The sequence below is a fragment of the Hyperolius riggenbachi genome, chromosome 2, assembly GCF_040937935.1.
Source record: "Hyperolius riggenbachi isolate aHypRig1 chromosome 2, aHypRig1.pri, whole genome shotgun sequence".
Taxonomy (NCBI): domain Eukaryota; kingdom Metazoa; phylum Chordata; class Amphibia; order Anura; family Hyperoliidae; genus Hyperolius; species Hyperolius riggenbachi.
The window spans coordinates 457211909-457224499 of record NC_090647.1 but is presented as its reverse complement, the minus strand read 5'-3'; the positions used below and the strand labels follow the sequence as shown (position 1 = coordinate 457224499).

Here is a 12591-nt window from a genome sequence, read left to right as displayed (position 1 = left end):
TACAGTACAATACATTTTTAAACGTTATCCATGCTTATCGTTTAAAACCCCGCGCCCTTTTTTCCCAGCGCCCCTTTTTAACATACGCGCAAAAACGTCAAACTGCTCTGGTCTATAAGGAGGAAACAAGGTCTGGATGCAAAGTGGTTAAAGAAAAACATTTTCTTTATTACAGCTGATACAAATCCTAAATAAATCTCCAGTGTTTCTACTTCCTGCTTTCATAGAAGCAGACCTATTAACATCCTGTGCTTTCCAATGAGTTTATCTGCTTATCTGCCATGGCAGTCAGATGACACGGGAGAGATCAGATTACAACTTGTGACTAGACACCCATGAGGGGGAATTAAACAAGCTAAACACTCTCAATACAATCAGGGTGCATTTCTCTATGTTCTCCTTCTGTCCTGTGCAAGAGTTCAGGTCTAACTTAAGCCACCAGCAAGCAAGACAATATTTTGACAGTACTTTATCACCTACTTTTATCCTACTTTTGGTACTTTGTTTTAATTGCAGAGTGCTAAAAAGTTATTTTAATCAGAAAATGGAAAATATATCTTTTAGGAGAAAACTTAGTAGGAAAAGTGAATTAAGGGCCATAATCTCTTATTATTATTATTATTATTATTATTATTATTATTATTATTATGGGCTCCATAAAAATCTACAAACAAGGTTGAGGCCACTCTAGTTCAGCCTCCCTCCCCGATGTTCATTGCGACCTCTTACAGTGTCCTCTCAATTGCTTTTGATTATTATTATTGTTTTGTTTTTTTGTTGCCCACTTGTACCAGTGCAAACGCTGGAGTAAAGGCTTCTTATAGGGATTGAAAAACTGCTGCACAAACCCTGTGACTTATAGCTGCATGTGTAAGGGATGTTCCCCTCCCTTTATGCAGAACTAGCGCTGCCTTCCTTTGTTCTGCTCATTAATCTCGTACAACGATTTGTTGATGGTAAAAATTGACAATTAGGGCCTGTCTCCACCCGTCAGTTTTTCTCTGCATTTTCTGCACAGGTAAACTGCAACCAATGTTAATCAATGGGCTAGTTCATACTTGAATGTGTTTTTCACTTGCAGAAAAACAATTGACAGCACTGCCAGACAACTCCTGCAGAAAAGCTGTCGCACAGAATAACGGATGAGTGGAAATGGGCCCTCAACCGAGCCCTGTGATTGCTGCTCCGTAAAGGCGTGTTATTCATTAAATAATATTCTGACCATTTCTATTTATGCAACGTAATATAAGACCATTCATTCCTGAACAAAATAACTACTACAGAAAAAATGCTTACTAACAAAAAATCCTTCTGATTTTTATTTTATTTTACAGTATTTTGGCAAAATGGAATTTTTCTTTAATTTCTTTTATACTCGCTTAATGAAAATTTGCAGTTGTTCATATTGTAGTTTCTAATCCTTCTGTTAAGTAGCAGGACTCATAGAAGAAACTGAGCAAGTTGCTTTTTCCTTTCAGTTTAGAGAATCTGATTAAATTTGAGATGCTTAGCTAGCGGTTTTCATTACTATTTGGCTTGTTTCGCATGCTGGAAGAGAACACCTCTGCACATGTTATGTTTAATGTGTGTTTAAGCTTGGCTTTGTTTTCTGAACAGAGCAGGCAGCAGTTCTGCCTTATTATAAATCCAGATTGTGTTCTGTTTCATTCAGGCAGGTACAGCACTTTATGAATGACCGGCCACAGACTTTCCATTCACAAAACGCCCAGCAGAGGGCCCGTGTCAAGTTCAGCTTGTACTCTGCTCCTTAGAATGGCATGTGCCCATCCCAGCATGTGTGTGAGATTTAGGGAATGTCATTCATTTCCCATCTCCAGCCATTCGCCCCCACATCCCCAGGCCAGGTTATTTCAGCACCCGGGACTCCACTCCTTTCCCAGAATGTAGAAGGTTTTATTGTTTCTCTTTTCTCATTTTTTTTTTCTTTCCCATGCAGCTGAACAAACGCTTCCTGCTCAGCTTCCTGCATGCCCAGGGGAAGCTCTTCACCAGGATTGGGTAAGTGTGCTGGATCTGTCTCTTATTTTCCGACATTATGCATCTCTCTGGAATGTGAACTTCTTTTCAGCCAAGCTGTGTTTATGGCTGAGGGCGCAATGGGTGAAGCGCCCTCACTGCTCCCTCGACATCCCCGCTGAATGATGTTCTCAGCCCGGCCTGGAGATCCTGCATTGTGGTTCTCCATATCCCCACCCCTATTAAAATGACATGAGTATTTCCATGACCAGAAAGATGTAATGTGTAGCACATGGTTTTAGGGCAGTCCCTAAGATGAAATGGTCAACGTTCTTTATAAGAAACTTCATGCCCTTATGCCATGAGGTTGCAAGGTTTGTATGGTGGCATGTATATATTGTACCAGGGATTATTATAATATAACCTTTAATACCCCTGATCCTGCAATATATGTATTGCGCTTTCCTCCAATTGGACTCAAAGCACTTGAGCTGCAGAAGTGATCATCAGCCAGCCTGGGGCGCCTCAGTAAGCTTCCATACTCTAATACCACTATCCTAGCTAATTGGAGGTAAGCGTAAGCTAATCAATCTACCCAAGAGTTCCATGTTTTCATCTCATCTTGTCTGCTTTACCTGTAGACTATAGATCTACGATGCAGTGGAGCAGGCTTACTAAGCTCAGAGGTCACATTATACTTGTAAATAAAGGCCAGCCCATTTTATATAATGGTTGTTAGGCCAATGGGTGCGTGCCTCACACACGGCCGCAGAGGCCGCAGAGGAGTAGCTATGGGTGGGCAAGGGGGAACATATGTCCCTGAGCACAGCATTGTGAGGGCGCTCAGTATGGCCATTGCACCCCCATGTGCAGGTGTCTCGCTGGCTACCCGGAGTGCCCCTGCTTCTTGCTTCTCTCCCTCCTTATCCAGAGGAGTGCAGAAGCATTAACCGCAGCAGAAAAAGGCTATCTAAAGGGGGGCACATCTGGCTATTTAGATGGATGAAGCGGGTGGCACATCTGGCTATCTAAATAACATTTGACTCCACCCATGACCACAACCAGATTCTGGTGTGTGGCTACACCCATTTTGTCCAGAGGGGGGGGGGCGCAAAAACCATCTTTGTACCCGGGTGCTGAAAACTCAAGGTACGCCTCTCGCAGCAACGGCAACCTCCCCTGCGCAACACATGCACTACCACGACCTGCTCACGTCCACGACCCTGCGCACACAGGGACGCACATGCCTGTCCACGACCGCTGCCCAAAGTCTGCCTGCATGCCACGCATGCACTCCAGGCACAAGCGAGACACAGGAGGACACCGGGAAAGGGAAATTATTATACAGGATGGCTTTTTAGGGTAGTTCAGTTAGCAAGCACCTAAAGTGATTGGAGATTACACTTGCTCATACTTCTGGCCACTGACTTCTTTTTTCCTCTATAGAAAACTGTTTATTGCAGGGATATTGATCTCCAGTTCTCAAAGGCCGAGGTCCTCACACATTTTTGGTATAGCAAAAAAATTCATTCATGGGACTGATTCAGGAAGTGTGTGGTTCATCAAGTAGAACACATTTCTTTATTTCTCAGTCCATCCTAAATACTGGCATGTAAATGGCTTTCAAGGACTGAAGTTCAACACTAGCAGCTTCAATAGCGTTATCTCGATTGAACGAAGTGCACTGCTTTTGACCTCAGTCGTCAGAACTTGTTGTGCTGTAAATTATTGGAATGCTGTGATCTATCTCTCTCTCTCTCTCTCTCTCTCTCTCTCTCTCTCTCTCTCTCTCTCTCTCTCTCTCTCTCTCTCTCTCTCTCTCTCTCTCTCTCTCTCTCTCTCTCTCTGAAAACCAAAGTCCTCTATTGTCTCACTGCCCCCTAGTGACCATAAATAAATGTTACATCAGTACTATTTAAAGAGACTCTGTAACAATTTTTTCAGCCTTAGTTCTTCTATCCTATAAATTCCTATGCCTGTTCTAATCTGCTCTGGCTTACTGCAGTCTTTCCTAACTGCACTGTCTCTGTAATAAATCAATGTATCTTTCCTCTGTCCTGTTTGTCGGGCTAAAGCTTGATTGTGTGGAATGTGCAGGGCTGCTTGTGATTGGTAGAAGCGATACACACCCTCTGCAGGCCCCCTGCATACTCTGAATGACTCATACACTATGCTTAGCTGAGCCTATTAGAAGCTGGTTAGTTTGTTTGTAAACACTGCCTAAAACTGTTAATTACAAGCCAGGATTGCAGCAGAGAGTGGCAGAAACAGCACAGAGGGGCACAGGAGAAAATAATGAATAGAATGGTATGCTTTTTATTGTAAGAATATTAGAGTACAGATTCTCTTTAAGTGAACCAGAGACAAAACACCCTCATGTATTTTACCATATATATCAGTGGGAACATTAGAGAAAACCCCTACCCTGCTCTGTTTCATTCTTCACTGTTCAGCTTGCTTCTTTTCAGCTCTGATAAAATCCCTGACTGAGCATACAGTCTGGCTTTGCTATAATGACTCAGCTATAATGATTCCTGAGCAGAGCCAGAAGGGGGCAGGCTTGGGCTTGAAAACACATCAGAGGAGACAGACTCCGCTATATAATTATATAATATATAATAAGCAGCACGGTGCCGTAGTGGTTAGCTCTCTCGCCTTGCAGCGCTGGGTCCCTGGTTCGAATCCCAGCCAGGGCACTATCTGCATAGAGTGTGTATGTTCTCTCCGTGTCTGCGTGGGTTTACTCCGGGCACTCCGGTTTCCTCCCACATTCCAAAAACATACAGATAAGTTAATTGGCTCCCTCTAAAATTGGTCCTAGACTACAGTACTTACACTTCGTAATATAGACATATGGCAATGGTAGGGATTAGATTGTGAGCTCCTTTGAGGGACAGTTAGTGACAAGCTATATATATATATATATATATATATATATATATATATATATATATATATATATATATATATATATATATATATATATATATATATATATATATATATATATATATATATATATATATACACATACACTGTACAGCGCTGCGTAATATGTCGGCGCTGTATAAATACTAAATAATAATAATAATTCCTGAGCAAAGCCAGACTATATGCTCAGTCGGGGATTTTATCAGGGCTGATAAGCAGCAAGCTGAACAGTGAAGAATGAAACCGAGAGCAAGGTAGGTGTTTTCTACACTGTTCCCATTGATATATATGGTAAACTACATGAGGGTGCTTTATTCTGGTTCACTTTAGCAAGCAAATGTAACAAAAAAAGAAATATTAAAATGTGCTAACATAAATTGGCCTGGAGCACTTGCAAGCCTCTTAATTGGCTGCTAAAGGGTTAAAGAAATCCTGCGTTTGTTACATTGCTACGCCATCGTGGAGCATTAGGGATTTTTACTTAAAGGACACCTTGATGAATACATTCAATTTTGATTGCCAATTTTACCAACTGCCTGTAGCTTTAGGGCCAACAGATTTTTAATACTATGAATGGATTGTGTAGGTAAGCTTTTATACTACACTAGTATTCCCAAGCCCATTTTAAAACTGGCTTTAAGTCTATCTTTTAACAGTGTGCATGCGCACGCCGCACATGCGCGCACGCACCTGTCCGCACACGCTGGCCTGGCTCACTGGCCCCTTCCTGTCTCAACGGCTGTCTGGGTCCGTGCTGCGCATATGCGCAGTAGCAAAAACCATGGACCCAACTACACAGACAGGCACACGCAGGGACACAGGGATTTTATTATAGAGGATGGAAGTGGTAAAATTGGCCAATCAAAATTGGATGTGTGTACCGGGAAATGATTTGATCACCGGTCCACTGTTAAAGGGTAGGTTCAAGCAAAATAAAAAAATGAGTTTCACTTACCAGGGGCTTCTACCAGCCCCATGCAGCCATCCTGTGCCCTCGTAGTCACTCACTGCTGCTCCAGTCCCCCACTGGCAGCTTTCTGACCTCGGAGGTCGGCGGGCCGCATTGCGTAAGTCTTTACGCATTCCCACTAGTGCAGGAACATTAACACATACATTTTACGCATTACTGGTTCAATGCGTAAAAATTTACGTATTGAACCAGTAACGCGTAAAAATGTATGTGTTAATGTTCTTGCACTAGCGGGAATGCGTAAAAATGTGCGCAATGCGGCCCGACGTCCTCCGAGGTCGGCAAGCTGCCAGCGGGGGACTGGAGCAGCAGTGAGTGACTACGAGGGCACAGGATGGCTGCATGGGGCTGGTAGAAGCCCCAGGTAAGTGAATCTCATTTTTTTATTTTTGCTTGAACCTTCCCTTTAAAGGTGATGATTTTAACCTGTACACTATTTAGCTGTGTCTACCTGCAAACCAACCATTGCTATCCAGTTCTGTGTAAATTATGTAGTTGATCTGTTGTCAGCTCTGATGATTGCTCTCTGCACTTGTCAGCATCCAGGAATAATAAGGGTACTTGGCGAAATAGCATTTTTTGCACAGAGCAATGATCAGACTCCCATGTTCAAGTCATGCAGCATAAGACAAGCTGTCACACTGCAAGGCCGACCTCAGAGCCGGTATATTCTGCATAAGGACTACTAACATAAAGGAGAACATAAAATGCCTATGTATACAGTTCAGTCAAACATTGTTACCCTGCCCAACCAAACCTGCTTTTCATACCAGTCTAGCAGTTGGCTAACTTTAAGGTCAGGTGACTTCACCATGTGAACACTTCTACTTGGAGCCACATTAGCTTAGTTTTGAACTGCCTCTGACTTTTCCACTTTCCAGTATATTGTGGGAGAGGGCAGTGACTGTATCACCCACACTTCCCACAACAGTCACTGGCAAAGGAAGAGGGCGAGTGGCAGGGACACTCAAAAATGACAGATAATGCAGTGGCTTGACTCCATAAGCTTCCATATACAGAGACTCAGATGAAAGCCACAGTGTGATGTCATTTCTGAAACTTCAGCGGTCTGGGCAGTGTAATAAAGAAGCATGGTCTCACCTGAACTGAGATTGATATGGAGGCTGCCATATGCATTTCCTTTTAAAAAATGAAAATTCCCTGGCAGTCTTGCCTGTATCTTTGGCTGCAGCAGTGTCTGAATCACACACCTGAAACAAGCATACAACTAATGCAGTCAGAAACAGCAGATCTGCGTGCTTGTTTAGGGTGTATGGCTAAATGTCTAACAAGGTTTAAATTTAACCCTCATCTGTGTTACCTGACTGCAATGGCAGAGAGGCCAATTTGAAAGCTCAGGATGTTAAGAATATCTATGCTTCAATGAAAGCAGGAAGTAGATACACTGCAGATTTTTTGCAGAATTTCTATCAGCTGTAACAAATGTTTTTCTTTAAAGGTTATTATGCTGTCGTGTATCTTTTAGAGCAGAGAGGAAGTTCTGAGTTCAGGTTCACTTCAAAAGGGGTTGTAACATCCAAAAAAATAGTCCCAAATGCATATGCATCCCCCACTCTTTTCTGTGCAGTGCCAGCAGGATTGTGGGAAAGGTTTGTTTTTTGTCTTAGTTACAGTACCAAGCTTATCTAAGCATGCAAATAACAGAAAGCTTCCTATGGTTATGGACAGTATGGTCAGGTAATTGAATCTCCCCCTAACCCTTTGTATATTAGAGTTCACACAATGATGTCAGTCTGTTGTCTAGGTGATGTTTGCTGCGTGGGGACAGTAAGCCGTGGCAGTATGGAGGGAGAATTAACACTGAGCTGGGTTAACAAAAGAAAGGGGGCAGAAGTGATGTCACTTTTGGCATCACAGAGAAACATTAAAGGTGAAAACCAGCAGAAATATTTTCTTTTTATCATACCACATTTCTCCTAATTCTGACAGTGAATGCTAAAAGAAATGGGATAGGTAAGCTAAGTCATTTCTCATTTGATAATTTTTATTTTATTTTTTCAGTTATTTTGGAGTTTCATCCCACTTTAGAATCATAAGAGAAACTCATCCAGTATATTGCATACAGCAGCAGTGCTCTGGGGCCACTCCGATAGTACATTTGGTCCAGATGATACTGCCCTCTGAATGTTCCAAGAACATGTCCTTGACTTAGCGAGACATCACTGCCGCTGTGTCCAGCCAGCTGAAAGGGGTTCTCCTCCTGACTTTCACATAATTACAGCAGGATATAGGTTTATACTGTAGGAACCTCAGCAGGGCATCTGCAAGCACGCATGTACCACACATAGCCTGGCTGTGTTCAGTATTGCTTTATAATATGTTGTCCCGAGATGTAATTGGGTATTTCTGATTTAACATGTAAATTATCTGACATGCTCATATTTTTTTAACAATGGTTGAATGTTCCTTGATTACAGGATGGAAACCTTCCATTTGGTTGCAGAAAAGGTCCTACAAGAATTTCAGGCCTTGCTCCAGCATAGTCCATCTCCCATAGGCAACACTAGGATGTTACAGCTCATGGCCATCAACATGTTTTCTGTGAACAACTCTCAAGTCAAAGGTATGCAATTCTTATTCCAGTTTTATAGGACATGAAAATTCAATCCACCATCTTGGCCAAACTGTAAGCCATAGATGTGCGAAACACACCCCTTGTTTGTATAAAACCTCTTCTAAAACATAAAGCTGGTTTCCAGTTCCAAACTATCTTATGTTTTTCAATATCCCATAATCAGTACAAATAAGAGCCTTCAATAGACACACTGTTGCAGCAGTTTCATTGTGGAGAGTCCTATTGGGCCCGTAGACAAGGTGGGGCCTGGTGGTCTTAGCAGTTACCTATCAGGGGGTCTGCTGTGGGCCTCATGCCCAATACCTCCGAATAACAAAGTAGCAAGCGGAGTGCTGGAAGAGACACAACTCTTTAAATGTCTCCATTGCTGTTCTGCCTCCCCTGTATGTAGTCCCATTCTAATAGTAATTATGGGACTACAAAAAATGGCCACCGATCTTTAGTGTATCACCTCTAGCTACCTGTGCTGTGGGGCTACCTTGTAATTTTTTTTTTATTTTTTTTTTTGTCTTATTGACTACTTCACTTTAAAGTAAGTCTGTCAGCACTTTACAGATAACTTAAAGTGAACCTCTGGGCTAAAAATCTACTCAGCAGAAATGAAAAGGCTTGGTGTTTCTTTAACAATTTCACAGCATCAGAACTTTGTTTTTCTTACCAAAGCATCATTTTAGCTGCATTTTTAGCTAAGCTTCACCCATCAAAGAAAAAAATGATGGGATTTCCTATGTTGTTGTTCATGTTGCCTAGCAACTGGGAGAGGTGCTCAGAACACAGGACAGTTGTCTCTCATGCCCCCTGTCCTTTCAACCAAAAAGATGGCTGCCATCATGAAATTAAACCTTTTTCTGTTCTTTTAAAACCGTGTGGGTACGAGATTATATTACCTATCTATTTTAATTAACATAACGAAACTTAATGACAGTATGTTTGTTTAGGCTGGAGTTCCTCTTTAAGCTAGTAGTTCATGCATTTGCAGATACAAATGTTCCATTAAATATGAAATATTGCCCACAGACCGACAACTGAAGCTGGATACAGTGTGGCATGGATAATAGCCATATGAGGGGGATTCTGATGGTGTGACAAAGTTGAGGCTGATTGCTGGCAATGGCAAATTGACAGCTAACCTGGGTGCCAACTTTTCCATTTGACCTGTTAACCTTCATTGGAGTAACTTTAGGGGAGATTTAACATTTCTCTTGTTCTTTAGTTGTATTGTCTTGTCTATGATTTCCATTGTTTCTATTGTCCATTTTAAAAAGCTTTGAGCTTCTGTTTTTGGATTCTGCATAGTACATAGGAAGTAAATTGCGTCCTTCGTCCACAACACTAAAATTGGCCCTACAAATAAAGATTGCCCCAGTGTGGCAAAACAATTGTTTCCTCTCTGATTGGAATCCGTTCCTACCGCACACAGTGAATTGGAATAAATTCCAGCAGAGAATCTATTGAAAATGGTTTGAAATGCAGTGTTGCACTTTTAGATGCAGTGCAATGCTGCCCGCCCGCGATCGACTAGATTTTCCACCCTGTCTGATTGATGCTCTTTCGTTTTGATTTTTGGTAAAAATCAATAGAAATGTAATCATCAGATTTGATTGAACAGGAAAATCGATGTGTATGGGCACCTTAAAGCTTTGTACACACTTCAGATTTTCCTCAGCCATAACGCTCGTTTTTTGGTGCCTCCCAACAGTGATCTGTTGGGACGGATGACTCTTAACTTCCCTGGCAGTAAGATTATTTCCGGATTTTAGGCTCTAAAAGGAGTGTAATTTTTTTTTTCACAAGCTTTTAGACCATAAAAGCAGGAAAAAAATAATACCTCAGTCAGATCTGCGGCAGCCCCTGCACAGACTCTCTCCTCCCTGGGTGGAAGAGCTGCAATTCACCCTCCGTCCTCCAGTTGTTGCTGTACTCCTATAGTGAGATCTCCTCCACCTGTCGTCATGACCACAAATGGGATCTCACCAGAGGGATCGAGAGACTCCTGGGACTGGAAGAAGAATGGATGCCGGCTTCTGGCCCCCGGAGCAGGTGAGTTAGAAACCTGGGGGGAGTCTCCATACCCCCCATCTGGGGATTTACCACTCCTAGGTTCTTGTTTCCACCCCGAGCCTGACTCTGGGTTACCGCCAAGGAGGTAAAAGGACAGTTGAAATGAGAGGGATATTGAGGCTGCCATATTTATTTCCTTTAAAGCAATACTAGTTGCCTGACTATCCTGCTGATCCTCTGCGTCTAATACTTTTAGCCATAAACCCTAAACAAGCATGCAGCAGATCAGGTGTTTCTGACATTGTCAGATCTGACAAGATTTTTCTGGTTTTATTCAGACAGTACTGCAGCCAATTGGATCAGCAGGACTGCCAGGCAACTGGTATTGTTTAAAAGGAAATAAATATGGCATCCTCCATATTCTTCTCCCTACAGTTGTAATTTAAACCTTGTAAACACTTTCAATTATGATTGGCAAATCACTTTACCACCTCCATGTAGTATGAGAGTCAACAGATATTACATTTTATGAGCAGATTGTGTAGGAAAATCCTCATACTGCATGGAGGTGGAAAAATGTGGATAATCATTCGCCAAATAAAAATTGGATGTGTGTATGCACACTAAAGCCTGGTTCACATGGTAGTAAGAGGGTTAACAGATATTGAATACTACGTTGAATACTACGGGCAGAGTGTGTAGGTAAAACCTCATACCTCATACCCCCCCCAGTAACACAAATTGCTGCATTATAGATACTGAATGGGTTTCTGCATGATAAATCAATAGAAAGTGAAGTACCACAATAAAGTGTATCCTGGGTGTGTTCTAAGCAGCAGGAACAGAGAAACACAGACCTAATGCAATGGTAATTACTTCTGACTGCATTTTTGTGGCTTTATAAATCAGCCTCTGTATGACATGAATTGTTCAGTGCACTCTGTAAAGTGCTACAGAAAAATGTGTTGCCGTTATGTACAGGAATAAAAGCTATACGCTTGGTGGGAGGTTTAAAAGGAAACCAGACACAGGACATAAAAACCATGTTTGTATTTTGAGGCGTCCTTAGTGCCTAAAATTACCGTTCTGCTGCATTGCTTGTGGCTGTCCTTACCTGTGTGAGTTCCACAGGTGTAACTACGGCTGTTCTGTGCTTGCAGGCCTTACGCTTGCTGCCGCTATATCAGTAGATGCACAGGGAGCATATACAGAATCATTGGGCCAGGAGGAAGAGATAAGCCTGCAAACATGGAATTGCTGGGTGTTTACATTGAAAAGTACCAAGGGGGTTAGCGGTCAGTGTTAAAGTGAACCCGAGGTGAGAGTGATTATGGAGGCTGCCTTATTTAATTCCTTTTAAGTAATACCAGTTGCCTGGCTATCCTGCTGATCCTTTGCCTCTAATACATTTTAGCCATACACCCTGAACAAGTATGCTGTAGATCAGGTGTTTCAGATCTGACAGGATTAGCTGCATGCTTGTTTCTGGTGTTATTCACACTCCTGCAGCCAAATGGATAAGCAGAACAGCCAGGCAACTGGTATTGTTTAAAAGGAAATAAATATGGCAGCCTCCATATCACTCTCACCACGGGTTCACTTTAAACCTTGAACACATGTAAGAGACCTGTTTCCTGGTAGGGATTGGGAATCGAACCCTTGGGTGACATTGCAGGGCTGACACTTTACATATGCAAGCTAGCAACATGTTCTGTTGCTTTGTGGCAGGGAGAAGGGCTGAGCAGCAGGGGAGGGGGGTTGGCATCATGATGTGGGCGGGGTGAGTGAGAACAATGCGCTAGGCACTGGGAGACCGCTGTACACAAGCTAGATCTCATCACAGGTGGATGAGTTTCATCTAGTGCAGTGGTCCTCAAAATAAGGCCCGCGGGCCGAATGCGGCCCTCTGAGGCTTTTTTACCCGCCCCCCACACACAGAATGCATTACTTATAGATGCGGTCAGCTACATCTTTGATTATTGGTGGTCCACATATGGAATAGCAGTGCTTGCACCACCCATCCACATGGAAGCCAGAAAGCAGTCATTTTGCTGGTTTCCAATAAAAATCTACATCAGGTGACACTGCTGTCCAATTAGACTTCAGGTTGTCACCT

The 12591-nt window shown here is 42.5% G+C and overlaps 1 protein-coding gene across 1 annotated transcript in view; it reads left to right on the top strand.

The window, feature by feature from the left end:
• Positions 1–12591, top strand: part of SMG6 (SMG6 nonsense mediated mRNA decay factor) — a 444365-nt gene that overhangs the window by 69606 nt on the left and 362168 nt on the right. The window contains exons 9-10 of the mRNA XM_068270085.1: positions 1958–2019; positions 8317–8462. Of these exons, the coding sequence (XP_068126186.1) occupies positions 1958–2019; positions 8317–8462 (208 nt within the window). The remainder of the gene's footprint in view (positions 1–1957; positions 2020–8316; positions 8463–12591) is intronic.